At 47.8% G+C, this 15,787-nt stretch overlaps 1 protein-coding gene across 1 annotated transcript in view; it reads right to left on the reverse strand.

Moving 5' to 3' along the window:
* BACE2 (beta-secretase 2) overlaps nt 1-15,787 on the reverse strand; it is an 86,793-nt gene that overhangs the window by 24,806 nt on the left and 46,200 nt on the right. Inside the window, exons 3-6 of the mRNA XM_060009790.1 lie at nt 10,904-11,120; nt 7,524-7,652; nt 6,057-6,191; nt 4,014-4,115 (exon numbers count right to left, since the gene is read on the reverse strand). Of these exons, the coding sequence (XP_059865773.1) occupies nt 4,014-4,115; nt 6,057-6,191; nt 7,524-7,652; nt 10,904-11,120 (583 nt within the window). The remainder of the gene's footprint in view (nt 1-4,013; nt 4,116-6,056; nt 6,192-7,523; nt 7,653-10,903; nt 11,121-15,787) is intronic.

Here is a 15,787-nt window from a genome sequence, read left to right on the forward strand (position 1 = left end):
GAGCTAGGTGGGCATGTGACAGGGCGGAGCTAGGAGGGCATGTGACGGGGAGGAGCTAGGAGGGCACGTGACAGAGGAGGACCTAGGAGGACATGTGATGGGGAGGAGCTAGGAGGGCATGTGACGGGGGAGGAGCTAGGAGGGCATGTGATGGGGAGGACCTAGGAGGACATGTGATGGGGAGGAGCTAGGAGGACATGTGACGGGGGAGGAGCTAGGAGGGCATGTGATGGGGAGGAGCTAGGAGGACATGTGATGGGGAGGAGCTAGGAGGGCATGTGACAGGGGAGGAGCTAGGAGGGCATGTGACAGGGTGGAGCTAGGTGGGCATGTGACAGGGCGGAGCTAGGAGGGCATGTGACGGGGAGGAGCTAGGAGGGCACGTGACAGAGGAGGACCTAGGAGGACATGTGATGGGGAGGAGCTAGGAGGGCATGTGACGGGGGAGGAGCTAGGAGGGCATGTGACGGGGGAGGAGCTAGGAGGGCATGTGATGGGGAGGACCTAGGAGGACATGTGACGGGGGAGGAGCTAGGAGGACATGTGACGGGGCAGAGCTTGGAGGGCATGTGACGGGGTGGAGCTAGGAGGGCATGTGACGGGGATGTGGGGTGGAGCTAGAAGAGTGTTGACTTGTAGGAAGGGGTATCTGTCAAGGTCCCCGAGGAAGAAGCACATGAGCTGAGTTGAGGGGCAGGTGGGCGTCGGGGAGATGTGGTGGGGAGAGCAGGCAGGGCACGGAACCTGTCCCACTAGACAACGTGATGGCCATGGAGGCTGGCGCTGAGGGCAGGAAGGGGCAGGAGACGAGGCTGGGAAGGACCTAGGGGCACCATCGTGCATTTATCAGAGATCATTCATCAGGGATCTGAGCGCTCTGGCACACGGGGTGGGATTAAGGCATCCAAGCAGGATTTGTGTAGGTCACTGGTTCTTTGAGTCTAACCTCCAAGGAATCAGCCTGGGCTAGACAGATGCATTTGAAAGTCAGTGACCAATGGGTGGGAAGTGATGGTGTGGCCATGGATGGGATCGCTTAGGAGAGGGTACAGGGAGAAGAGAGGGGCGTAGGACCCACCCTGAGAAAGGGAGCAGCAAAGGAGACCCCCATGAAGAGGAACACAGGCATTAGAAGAGGTCCTGGGAGGACGGTGTTACGGAAGCTGAGAGAACAGGTAAGGAAGGTGAGCAGGGGTGCTGCAGAGGTCAAGGAAGATAGAAAGTGAGCAAACTGGGTGTCCCTGGACGAATACGGAGTGAGAGCTGCCTGCTCAGGGCCTCGCAGCCATGTGCCGCCGCCCTCGGGGCAGAGAACCGGGAGAAAGCTCGTGCGGTCTCTTCACCCATCACAGGTCCTCCACTGAAACTGTCAGTGCCGATTTGCAAAGTCTCTAATGCTGGCCTTCATAGGTTTGTACATTTTATGAGAAGGAAGCCAGTTTGAAATGTGTATCACAGGGAAGGACCCCTCGCTGGATGAGCTGAGAAGGGGTGGCGCAGTCATTTTGCTGGATTCCAGGAAAAGTGAAGCGTGGCTAGGGCTGCACGAGGGCACAGAGCTCCAATTTCCAGCTGAACAATGAGGCTCAGAAAGGCCAAGTAACTTGCCTAAGAGGCACAGCTCAGGACTGGAAGGGGGACCGTCTGCCTCCAAAGAGGTGCTTACAAGTCTGGAAAGCCTCCCTGGGGGACAAGCCTTGTGTCCCGGGGGAGAGCTTGGACACTCAGATCATAGAGTTGAAAGTCAGAAGTCAATTTACAGGAGGTGTCTTCCTACTTCTGGGTCTTAAAGAGGGAGAAGCACCGTGCCTGAGCTGACGAGGGGGCCACAGCTGGGCAGGAAGGAAGCCCAGGTCCCCACCAAACACAGAACTCCCCACCAGGCTCATTTAAAACTACAGACCTACATAGAGCACAGGGAACTAGATTCAATATCGTGCAATAACCTATAACGGAAAAGAATCTGAAAAAGAATACATATATATGTATAACTGGATCACTTTGCTGTACATCTGAAACTAACACAACATTGCAAATTAACTATACTTCAGTAATTAAAAAGAACTACGGACCTACAAACCATTCATTTCTAAAATGCCATCTGAAGAATCTGGGCCCAGAGACAGAGCCCGGCATCTGTATGGTGTTTAACTCCTCAAAGCCGGTCCTCTCCTAAGAAAGAAAAGCCAAGCCAAGAGAGCCGGCTGAGATGAACCTGGCAGAGGGAGAGAACGCGCACGTCTCTGGTCTGCACACCATGAGACAGACAGCTCCCACCCTCGCTGAGCTTTCCCTGCTCCAGACAAACATTCTCCCCAGGCCTCTCCCTCCTGATGGAGGCATGAAATCAGAGGATAATTTTAGACCAGGCAGACAAATTTTGTACTCTCATTCCTTCTCGTGCTTTAATTACAGCCAGGCACTGCGGAACACGTGCTGTGCTGACCTCAGGGGTGCTAGCGCCCCTCTGCCACAGTCCTGCTGGTCCCCGCCAAAGTCACGGACTCTGCAGAGACCCAGGCTGGTCACGGGCTTGTTGGAGTCACACGCTGATGTTGCCAGAACGTCCTTGGGACGGCTGTAAAACACTCCTAGCTCAGAATAGCAAATCTGAGGGTGCTCATGTTAATTTCACTGAGGCCAGTTTTACTCTGAAGAAGGCAGCATATTGCCCTGCATTTCCAGCAGTCTGGTTTTCAGCCAGTTTTCTAAATTTAAGGCACTAAGAATGTGACCTGCCAGTTTTTTCTGATTCAGCAGATACTAGACACGCAGTGGACAAAAAAGGCAGTCCGCTGCTCCCTTGACCTTTCAGCTCACAAAGGACCTCGGTGTTGTTTCTTCCTGCTTTTTCCCATCTGCATTCTTTTGACTTGCCTGCTGTTCTTCCGACAGCACATTCAGACTTTTCAAGTTTGGGTCCAGGACAAGCAAAACCCTGCTCTTCCTTCCCCTGTCCTGCTGTCACCTGTAACAGAGCAACTGCTGTGCATCTCCTATCCATCATTCTTTGGATTTGGCCAGCCTGGTGGAGTTGTGGGACTGTCAGCCCCAACTGGGGTCACTGCCAATAGAAAGACTTTGTGTAGGAAACGCTCATTTTTGGTCACTTTGCCAGAGTGGCCCTGCATGAACAGATGCTTACGAAGACACCCACGAAGTCGAAAGAAACGTTTATCTTGTGTCGAGACAAACAGTAGTAGCACTGTGGTTTGGACATGAAATAGAAGCTCTTCTTGACCAAGCACATGGTGCCAGGCTTTTATACCCGACCCTCCTCACAGTCCCACGACAAGAACACGGAGACGCTCAAGGGGCACAAGAGCCCTCTCCCGGCACTCAGCTAATAAGTGGCAGAAGCTATAGATGAAATTCAATTCCATCTGCCCTTTAAGGCTGCGGTCCTCCCACTTAATGCCCTGTGGTCTATCCTGTTGCCTTGAACTAACTGGAAAGTTGGGGTCACATTGGGAATACTGTTAACCAGGCCCTCAAAAGGCATGTTGTCCTTGACCATGATTTTAAGTGTATTTCAAAGCATGGCCATAAAAGAATTATTACATTGGTGGATTACTCTTTGTCTTCTGTGCATCTCACTCTTTTACAGAAGTAGGAATTACAATCCCAGCATAGCTTGGATGAAGGCCAAAAAAGGAGTACAATTTTTGGTTTGTTTTAAAGGCTACAAACATATTCCTGGTTTACTACTTACTTTACTATAGTATATTACCAAGTGGTTCTTTTCCCCCGAGATTAAAAAAGTACTACGCTAACTACGATGTTATTTGAAATACTAAAAAGCACTACACCTTCAGATCCAAGTCCTCTGAGGTTAAAGTGAAGGAATTATTTGCTGGTTAATATCAAAGAGTAAGACTGTGAACTTAATAAGTAATCATTAAAATAAAACCACCTCAAAATCCTCAGACGGAGACTGTTAGACTACGTGGCGGTATTCCCCAGTATGCGGTCATGACCTAGTGTGACCTCTGAGATCCATCCTGAGGACTCACCAGAGACGTGCGGGCCACTGCCTCGACCACGGCATCAAACACCTTCTGGGGCAGGCGCAGCAGTGTGGTGCCACTGTCCACGATGGCCTTGTCCGCGTTATACTAGAACGGGGAGAGGGGGTGGGGAGAAGGCACATGAGCGACAGGGCACCCACATCAGGGCACGGCTCCAGCCCGCCGTCACCGGGGATCTGTGATACACACGTTCGGCAGTCACGGTACCTCCTTGGTGGCTACAATTCATTTCAGCTTCTCAGAACTTGGGAAGTTCCTTGCCCAATGTTCTCATTATAGATAAAGAAACCGAGGCCAGGAAAGGGCAGTGACATTGACCGAAATCAGTGTGGCCAGATTCCGTCAGGGATCCTCCAAAGAGGGAAGACCCATTTGTCTTCAGAGGTTGAAATGATACATTAAATGTCATTTATACAAATCATGAAAACTCAACTCTCTATTACCCTGCTAGTGGAGAAGGAGGGGGGAGGACAGTTTTTCCATAGATATCCCATATTTGCATTTAGAATGGAACCAAAGCCACCTTCAGCAAGAGAATCTCACACACACAGAGGCATTCCCAGCCCTGACCCCGCCTCTGTCATTCTTTATGTGGCCGAGTGGGAAGAATGGAGGTCAGTGGGCCAAGACCAGAGTAGTCACCCAACCTCTAGGGACATAACTGTATGAGCAAGGCTGCCCAGGAATGGAATGCGTCGTGGGCAATTTAATCCTCCTGCTTCTACGGCAAATCCATGAGCCGTATGACCAAATACACCAAGCAGGTCAAAAGGAAATAAGGATTTGTTTAGGTAGCAGGTGGGAGGAGTGAAGAATTTTGAGAAATTGAAATACAGCAACTGACTCATAGTTTTTCACATGTAAAACGAATTTCAGTTTAGAAACAAAGTTAATTGAAATATAATCTAGTTTGTTCGCGCTTGTATGTGTAAGAAAAGCTCGCACACTGAAATGCTGGGCGGTGGGACGTTCTGGGTTTTGTTGTTTGCTCTATGTGGCAAGCTTGGCTGACTGTGGGGGGCAGAAAAGAACCAGGAATATGAGAATCAAACCTCCAAATAAATGCTTACACTCTCCAACACACACTCACACACAAACACATACACACACGCACACACACACGCGCGGAGTCGGTGCTTTCTTTTAGGCCCTCCCACCTGATTCTATCACTGGACTCTTCAATGGCAAGTAAATGCCTCTTGACAATAAACAGATTTGTGGCCTTAGGACTGAAACACCACCCCAATGGAATGCACCATCCCTTTATCAAGCTTTGACTTGTTTTTTCAGAGGCATCTGTGTATATGAGAACTTATGGTACAACGTGATGGTTAAACTGAAAGGCAGTGATGACAGGTAAGAGTACAAGGAATGCTGATGAAATGCTGGTGGTTTTTGTAAACCATTCTGAAAATATTGTAGAGGACCAGGTCTCCCTCAGATCCTCATAATCACGTCATTATGTGCCACAAACAAGCCAAACTGCAGCGAGAGGGTGTGAATGAGGTTAACGAGAGATGTGGTTTCCCAGCTCTGCACGTGTGCCTCCTTCGAGCACCATCAAAAGCCATGCACATCTTTAGAGCACATGTTTCTTCGAGTGAGAACTGTATACTGGGGGGGAAGGGGGGTTAGCTGTGAATGGAGGATAAAGCTGATTTACTTTTGGTTTCATTTTGCTTATCTTTTAGTCCCACTTTACACTGATAAAACCCTGCTTACTTCTCGTTGTCCTGAACCGAGATCAGGGACCATCAGGCCAAGATGATATGGTTCTGGACAGTTCTCTTCACTCACCATTTCAGGCTAATTCCTCTCTATTAAGAGAAGCAGTTGAAAGGAAGCAATGTTTTTTGGGGGGGATCACTGGTATAAAATCATCTACAAAAAGGCCCTGTAACTTTTAACGTCATGAACTTTTGATTTATCTCGCAATGTAATGTACCCTCTGAGTTCACATTCAGGTCCCAGCTGTAATGTTTAAGTGACCCAGGCACACACAGACAGGTAGACACAGTGCGGAAATACCTCTCTGCAGTCCAGGTTAAGGCTCTGACCTCCGATTTCCAATTTCAGAATTTCTATCTGGTAATACCACTCCTCCTTAATAGGGGTATACCAGATGTCTCCTTTGTACAAGGTTGGTTCAATTCCACCCAGGACCTGGGATGGAAGATATTTACAGGTATAAGAGAAAAAAATATACAGGCATGTAACAAGTTACACAGAGAAGCATGTTGTTATAAGGCAAAACTTCACTAGAATTAGTAATTTCAAGTTATTGGGATGTTATAAATAAATACATACACCTGAAAATTAAACAGGGAACATTCTGGGGCCATGTGTCCAAAGATCAAAGACTTTTGTACCCTAGTCTAATCAGGATGCTTTGATGGCTTCCCTTATCTAAAGTTAGTACATACAGTTCCAGCTCCATGATACTGAGATCCCCACCCCTCCGGCCCCCGACCCCAGCCACTGGCAAAGAAATGCAATAAAATTGTAAACCATACAGACTGACAAAAATTTAGTTCCTCAGAAGACAGAGGATGACTTCCCGCCCCACACATTTGCATGGAAAGCAGAACAAAAGAGCTTCCCTAACCCAAACTTCATTTGCACATCTGTATAGCATCATCCCACAAATCCAGGCTACCCGCTCCCCTGAAAAGGTGATAAAAAAGGTGCTGAGAGCAGGTGTATTGTTAGCAATCAAAGTAGATGAGCCTGCTTCTCATAGCTGGAGAGCAAAGGGGTCAACATCACCCACCCTGAGGGGGCCCCTTCATGGACATTCTCCCCATCACCTCCTACTTTAGATGTCTGGGTGCAGGGCCCATCAAAGGGACACTTGGGTTATGGCATGTTCACAGTGTTGATTCTGCTTCACTGTGTGTGTGCTGTGTATGTAAGTGGGTGTATGTAAGTATGTATGTATAGCTGTGTATGTGTGTTCATGTGTGTATATGTATGTGTATATGTGTGGGGCTGTGTGCGTGTGTGCGTGTATTCAGAGCGAGAGAAAGGATGTACAGTTTTCCCCATCTCCCCACCAAATTTATGAAATCAGTCCTCTCCCGTTGATTCCCCTCCCCAGAGTAAGGCCCACCTGCCACCCCACCCCACTGGTCCTCATGTGCCCCTGCCACACCCAATCAGAACAGTTACCTTCCAAACAAACTGTTTTTAAAAAGCTTTAAAGGAATCTGACTAACTCAACAGTGCAAGACAACTATACCCCAATTGGAATAAAAAAAAATAAAGGAATTTGGGGAAGCAATGAGAATCATCTTATGAGCTGGCAGGATGATTAGGAAAGATAAAAATAAGAGCTAGTTTTATCCATTTTTAAGGGCTCGCAAACAAGGATTATTCATAACAGACAGTACCTATGTATGCCTACATGTCTAATATTTCTATCAGGGTCTTAATAAAGCAGAAAGAGCAGCCCCACTGATCTCTGATGTTCCCCCTTTAAAATGAAAAGATACCCACAAGACTACCTCCGTTGGTACCAGATCCAGCGACTGGCAATCCAGCCCCACACATCTGCATGGAGAAAACATTGGGGATCTTCGCTTGTGCCACGAGGGAATCAAAGAATGTCTCCAGAGAACTTGATGGCTGCGGGAGGGTTGGGAAAGAGCACAGCTGCTTCAGGACTCGCAGTGTAGACAAGGAGTGACCCCACGCAGGCACCAGGCATGGTATACAACATGGCATTTCCTTATATTTAATATTTTCAAGGCTAAGGAATAAACGAGCTTATGATTAAGTACACTGATTCAGAAACCTCCAACAGAACTCCCTAAGACTTGGTATTTTTCCTTTTGGGATGGCGGCTCTGTTGGAAAAATAAGATAGTATTTCCGGAAGCTGTTAAGAGGCTGCCCCATTTACCATCCTGACTGCCTTGTGAGGCAGGCGTGAGAAGATGTGGAAGTGGGTTACCCAGGTAGGTGGTGGATTCTAATCTTAGACAGTTCAGAGTAAGGAGAGAACAGTGTCTCCACGAGCTGCCTTTACAGCTTCAGAAAAAGTTTTTATTCACCCGTTTCAGCTGTAGTCGTCCATCATGCAAATGACAGGTGCCTGAATCATGAGGACAGGTCACATCCCAGATCCCGGACCCTGGGAGGTGGCTTAGCTCTGCCGGCTGTCTACTGAACTCTGGCAACCGGGAAAGGAACGATTCTATTCTCCTGCAGTTTAAAAGCTCGTTATTCCCCATTGCCGTATGTCAATAATGTCCTCTGTGCTTCTGTTACATGTAACCACACCTTCAGAGACCAGCTGTATTTCTCCAGGACTGAAAAGGAGGGATGGTCTGTGAGCAGGTCTTAGCTGGGGGTGGGTCACAGGGGCTGGTGGTCAGGAAGGAAGGTCATAGACCTATGTTTCGATTTTGGCTTTGACAACTGGGAGAGAGATTAGAGTTGGTTACTACGAATGGTTAGTTCTTGATGAAAACAACTGTAGCAGCAAAGATGCTCTTGGCATCTTCTGAGCATCTACGGTTCATATAAGGAAGGATTCTTTATAATCTGTAAGAACTGAAACTCTAATTCTAGAGGGAGTGAGAGGAGTGTTACCGGACAGACAGAAACCTTCCCATTTCTTTAGTTCCTTTGTGTTTGGCCTCCTGTCTGCCTCTTTCCCAGCCGCTGTGGACTCTCTTGCAGAATTCAGTACCATCTCTACATGTAACCTTGTCTAAATACTTTGTGTTTGGGTCAAGGAATGAGACAAAGCCCCCTTTTGAAACGGGCTGGGTCTGGTGATGACCCAGTCAGCGTCCACCTTCTTGAGAGGCAATGAGATAAAACACTGCCCGGAATTGAATCCTGGCTCCACCGCCCACCTGCTAACCGTGTGACTTGTCCCTTTGTTTCCTTATCTGTAAAATGGGGATCATAGTCGCATCCCAGGGCCTTCTGGGGCTTAAATGGGTCAGTTCACACAGAGTGCTTGGAATGGTGCCTGGCACACGGGATAGGATCTATTATTATTCTGTCAGGTCATTCTTCAGTAGGACTCGGGATCCTTTAAGGTTTAAAAGCACACAGCTGCCCAGGACCAGCCCAAGAGAACCTGATTCAGCAGGGATGCTGCTGGATGCGGGCAACTGTAGTGGGAGAGACCCCACAGGTGGTTCTGACCACATCCTCGATGAGAAGCACCTGGCATCGGCCGGGGGCCACCACACACTGTGACCCCACTGGGTGCTCGGGGAACCTATTTCAGAAACACCTTTGGGCCGCCAACCCAGACCGCCCTGCCAGTCCTGTTTCTAGCCGTGCTCCACTTCCTACAAATCCTGTTACTGTCTCCCCAAACCTAGGGAAGTGAAGACAATTGTTGGCAATCTTGGAATTTCATAGGTGAAAAGATAAAAAGTCATGTGGGGAGTCTGGACACCCAAAAGAACCCCCAAACAGTCTATTCTCAAGGAAGTTAGACATATTATTAATTCCAGATAATTTAGCTTTATGCTACCATCCTCTAAATAACCAGCATCAAATCGATCATACATCTTTTATTTTCAGAGTCACAAGAAGATGAAACATTTTGCCTGAGGTCACATCGTCTGTGAAAAGTATTGAGGAATATAAGTTGCTACAAGTTTGGGAACTCATGTTAAGCATTTCCTACAGTGCTGAGCTAAAAAAACGGCTCCAGAAGCCATCTGGGCTCCGTAGAGGGGGCTCTGTGCTCTGACAGCCCTAGGCAAGGGGTAAACCTCTCTGACCCTCAGTCCACACATCTCTAAAATGGGGTAACAGGGGCCTACAAAGTCTGCCTTGTGGGGAGGTCTCAGACACCTTGCAATGGTCTCAGTAGGGCTTCACGGGCTATTTTTTGTCCTTGAGAAGCCGCAGTGTTGGGAAACGGCCCCTGCCTACTGGCCCATCTCCACCCCCTCACATCGCTGCCCTGCGTCGCTTGCTCGTAAACCTGAGCTGGAACAGATGTCCTTATGGAGAGAAAACAGGCCTTTCTGCACCCACGATTCTTTGTTCCACACTTAGCTCCTGCTCGAAGCCTAACTCTGAACGAGGAGGGGCCGCGCCGGGGTGCCCGTTTACAGGCCAGGAGGAGCAACCTCTCCTCAAGTGTATGCTAACCTGCCCTGGTCTCCCGGAGCCCCGGGGACGCACGGGTGTCGGATCCGCCTGCCCCTGGCATCCCTTCCGGGTGGACATTTCCCAGCCCACCTCACCCATCCTGCTCATGAACACACTTCCTCTGGGTGGGATCAAGGACAGATAACTGGAGAACATTCAATCCTGGCTTTCCCTGTTTTGTGAAGGTTCTGACGCTGAAGAGAGCGAGGGTCCCACCATCTCTCCTCGCTGCATCGCTAATTCCAGTGGCTGGCGATCCCCAGGGCGCGCTTGCAGGCTGTCTGTGCTCCCACTACAGAGTGAGGGGAAGGCAGCACGATGCTCTCTCTGCCTGGTGGGACACCTCTTCCTGCCGAGGTTCCAGTGTCACGTCTTTATGTGAATGTATGAATTTAATAAATGTGCTTACTCTTAATCCTGCCCAAATAAAACCCCCCAAACAAACACCATGATCAAACGGATTCAGCTTCTGTTAACACCTGTCAACTATACAAGTAAAATAAACGAAAGGCAAATGTAAAAAGTGATGCTATGACTGTACCTTGTAGGAAGGTTCAAAGAATGTCACCATTCATCTTAGATTTTAAAAATGCTTAGAGATAACCTTAATTGTGCGAACACTGATCTTTCAACCGTGTGATTCTCACTGACTGACTCGGACAGCTGGACCCAACTGTTGGCCCCTCCAATGTCTGGCTTCAGAATCTTGTCCCATCACTTGATTTCCTTAGATCCACCCATGATTCTTACCTTGGCCAGGGTAGCATAAGCCAGTCCAAGTATCCCATTCCATTTAATCCCAGGCAAAAAGAAATTCTCTGACTCAAAGATGGTGGCAATGTTGACCAGAAACGAACTGTTGAAGCCTTTTGGGATGGTGACAACATCCTCCCCAACGAAGCCAGTCCAACTCCCTTGCGTGTACTTCACGGTGACATCAAAGCCCTTGGGGCGGTAGGTGCTGGACCTGGAAAAAGAGAAGAGGCAGCGTGTCCTGTATCCCGTCCACCTGTCCCTGTTCTGACCACATGGCGATCATGGCTGCAAAGACAGCGGCCCTACGCCCAGAAGGTCTGCGTAAGCAATTCTTCATAATTAAGACTCCTCACGCTGACAAGATGACGTTTCCCATAAAAAATAATCGCTAACATTTGGGTAATGGCGTCTTCTGCACCACGCGTAAGGGAGCGCTGGGGTCAACGTGTAGCCCCGAACTTAATTCTTCCCTCCGCCCGAGTCCTGCCCCGTAAGCCAGGTGTTGTACTTAAGTGCATTGGCCTAGGACGCCGCAACTGGATGTGGGCTGCCTGGCCCTCTGGCTCTGCGGGAACCCTGCACTGCTACTCTGTGACAAAGGGAGGGGCTGGCAGCCCAGAAAGAGGGGCCACCAGCTTGTGGCCTGGGGTTCAGATTCACACAAACAGCCAACGGGATGAATAAAGATCAAGCCACACCCCCCCAGTGCCAGGGCTGTCCCTCCTCAGGGCCCGCACGACCGCCTGGTGTCACAGGTTCCTGCTCAAGGTCGTCCCGGTGCCCCAAGCTGATTATACTCATATCCAGACATGAAGGAGGATGCTGATGACAAGTCACTGTGACAACCCCACAACCCCTAAGGGTAAGAGTTACTGAAACAGAATAACATGAACAAGACGGGACAATGGGTGTGTGGGGGGGGAGATGGAAATCCTGCTCTCGGGATTTCAGAGACAGGCAGTAAACAAATGAACCCCTAGAATTCCAGGCGATGATAGAGTGATGAGTCACCCAGAGAAGAGAGCAGGGTGAGGGGAGGGTGGTCACTGAAGCCTCTCTGAAAGAGGACATTTGGGTAAGACCTGCCTGAAGACAACAAGCTATGGGGCTATCTGGGGAGGGGCAGCCTGGAGAGAGAACAGTAGGTGTCAAGGTCCTGGGGTGTCCAATCCTGTGAGGTCATTCTTACACCTAATTGAGCTTGAAAACTCTGTTGACTAGAGGCAGGAACCCAAGGGGCATCTCTGAGCAAATATCTGGGCATTCAAACCAGGCTTCCCCTAGGAAAATGATCAGACTCCTAAGAGAAGTGTCAAATCACCAAATCTATCCTTGTAAAGTGTTCCTGTTTGTCTGCAGTTTTCATTTCATTTTGTTTTAATACGAAATCTCTGAACATTAATACATGTTACTAAGTGTTTGCTACAGGAGTATATGAATTTGCTGTATGGATTATATGGTCTTTTTGGGAGTCAGGGAGAAAGTTAAGTCAGGGATGATATGACTTTTTTTCGATACATCTCATAAGCTTTAAAAATGGTAACAGTCTTTAATTCAGTAATTGTACTTCTGAGAATCTGATCCTAAGAAAAACACCCATGACGCAAACAGAGATTCATGAACAAAGACAGTCATTATGTTTTACTTATAACAGCAAACAGTTGGAAACAACCTAAATGCACAGTAAAAAGGAAATAGTTTAGTAAATTATGGTACATCCATATGATGTACCTGAAAAATGCTGTTGAGTAAGACAATGACAATGACACAGTAGAAAAATAAGGTAAAAGAAACATTTGTATATGTGGCAGAATCTTCTTCAAAAAATTAAATACATTCCGACATTAGCAGTGCTACCTCTGGGTGGTGGGGTTTTGTAGGGGAAACTCTCATTCTTGTGGTTAGATCCTTCCATATTTTCTGCATATATAACTTCTTATAATCAGGGAAAATAGGTTATTTTTAAAATGCCTGGCAGACACATTTTGGAGAAATTTAATTTATTCTAACTTCATAATGGGATATGAAATATGAAGAATATTTAATCTTAACATTTTCTGACTACTTTAGCTAACTCCACCATGATCTTAAAAAGAGAGCAGCATTAAGTGAACATTTTACGTCCAGACGTCTTCTGACAAGGGCAGGCACAGACCGAAAAGTAAGTGGGGATGCACCCCGGGCACATGGAGCTCCAAGGGACCCATCAGAAGTTATACGTATAAAGCGCGTAGAAGGTCACTGAAATGCAGGCACTTGAGGGTTGGTGTTTTAGTGCCAAGTTTTAGTGCCAACATCAATTCAGTGACGATGCCTGGCACACAGCAGGGACTGCACACGTTTAGGATGAAAAGCAATTAAAATACTAAATTGTCAGTCCCTTTTGACAATTTGGGGTCATTCCATAAGTTTAAAACTGCACTACTGCTGGGGGTATAGATCAGTGGTAGAGCATTTGACTGCAAAACACTACGGCTAATGGAAGAGGCTAATTATTTTGAAAGGCTTAGAGAATGTAATCTAGCACAGGGTTGGCAAACTTTTTCTGTAAAGGGCCAGAGAACAAATCTTTCAGGTTTTGCGGGTCACATGATTTCTGTTACTACTCCACTCTGCTAGTGAAGAAGCAGCCACAGACGACAGATAAACAAACGTGTGTCTGTGTTCCAATAAAACTTTATTTACAAAAACAGGCAGCAGGTTGGATGTGGCCTGTCAGCCCTAGTTTGCCAACTCCTGATCTAGAAGATTATTATCTCCCCAAATATTCTATAGTACCATGACTTCCTTTGGAGAAGTTTTTTTTTTATTTTTACTCTGTCCAGACTACAGAAAACTCATTAGAATCTGCCAGTTACTGATAAGATGGACCAGGCTGACCAGCTAAGTAGCACGTCCTCTGCAGTGTACTGACCAGCTTGCTATTTCCCTCATGGGCGAACATTCTGGATGTTTCGGTGCCATTTACAGAGAGACGAGAGGCAGCTGGAGTTACACTGCCTGCAGGCAAATAGTACTTCAACCACTTAGGAGCCATGTGTGACCTTAAGTCAAGTTAATTAACTCTCTGGACCTCGGTTTCCTCAACTAAAAAGTCGGGACAAGTACAGTACCATACCTCATGGGGTTAATATTAAGAGAGTTAATACTGTAGACCATTTAGAACAAAACCCTGGAACACAGCAGGTACACAACAAACACAGCTGCTATTATTATAATTATCTAATCACTTGCTACCTTTATTCAATCTATGGACTGCTATTAGAAAACGTAAGATATTTTTTCTAGAAAATGTTCCTATAGAGATACTCTTTCTGAATATCCCAAACTGTCTCATTCTGAAGTCCAACAACCTCCAGGAAAAGAGGCAAGTCTTGGGTAAGATTTGGTTAAAACGATCCAGGGAGGGGAGGAACCTTCTAGGTTTCTAAAAGATGGAGCTCTTCTGTGCTCTGGACCAGGGCTGTCCAATAGAACGTCTGCAATGACAGAAATATTCTCTACCTATGCTTCCAATACAGTAGCCACAGGTGGCTACAGAGCACCTGAAATGTGACTGTAGATCTTCCTCAACATACGATGGGGTTACATCCTGATAAACCCTTGTAAGTTGAAATTATCATTAAGTTGAAAATGCATTTGATATACCTAACCTACTGAACACCCTAGCTTAGCCTAGCCTACCTTAGCCATACTCAGAACACTTATATTAGCCTACAGTTGGGCAAAACCATCCAACACAAAGCCTATTTTATAATAAAATATTGAATATCTCCTGTAAGTTATTGAATATTATACTGAAAGTGAAAAACAGAGTGGTTGTCTGCGTCCAGCATGGTTATCAGTGTGTAGCTCTTCACCCTCATGGCTGTGCGGCTGACAGGGAGCTATGGCTGCCGCTGCCCAGCATCACAAGAGAGGATCGTCCAGCATATTGCTAGCTTGGGAGAAGATCAAAATTCAGAATTCAAAGTACAGTTTCTACTGAACGTGCATTGCTTTTGCACCATGGTCAAGGTGAAAAATCATCAGTCAAACCATCATAAGTCCGGGACCGTCTGGACAGTTTGACTAAAGAATGACTCTTTATTTAACATTAATTAATTTTAGCCACAAGTACCTTCAAGATGGTGAAGGAGTAAGACGTGGAGATGCCCTTCCTCCCCACAGATACATCAGAACTACATCTACATGTGGAACAGCTCCTACAGAACACCTACTGAACGCGGGCAGAAGACCTCAGACCTCCCAAAAGGCAAGAAACTCCCCACGTACCTGGGTAGGGCAAAAGAAAAAGAAAAAACAGAGACAAAAGGATAGGGATGGGACCTGCACCAGTGGGAGGGAGCCGTGAAGGAGGAAAGGTTTCCACACACTAGGAGCCCCTTCGTGGGCGGAGACTGCAGGTGGTGGAGGGGGGAGCTTCGGAGCCACGGAGGAGAGCGCAGCCAAAAGGGTGCGGAGGGCAAAGCGGGGAGATTCCCGCACAGAAGATCGGTGCCGACTGGCACTCACCAGCCCGAGAGGCTTGTCTGTTCACCCACGGGGCGGGCGGGGCTGGGAGCTGAGGCTCGGGCTTCAGTCGGATCGCGGGGAGACGACTGGGGTTGGCGGCGTGAACACAGCCTGAAGGGGGCCAGTGCGCCACAGCTAGCTGGGAGGGAGTCCGGGGAAAAGTCTGGAGCTGCCGAAGAGGCAAGAGACGTTTTCTTGCCTCTTTGTTTCCTGGTGCGCGAGGAGAGGGGATTAAGAGCGCTGCTTAAAGGAGCTGCAGAGCTGGGCGTGAGCCGCAGCTAACAGCGCGGACCCCAGAGACAGGCATGAGATGCTAAGGCTGCTGCTGCCGCCACCAAGAAGCCTGTGTGTGAGGACAGGTCA

The sequence above is a fragment of the Delphinus delphis genome, chromosome 4 (assembly GCF_949987515.2).
Source record: "Delphinus delphis chromosome 4, mDelDel1.2, whole genome shotgun sequence".
NCBI lineage: Eukaryota > Metazoa > Chordata > Mammalia > Artiodactyla > Delphinidae > Delphinus > Delphinus delphis.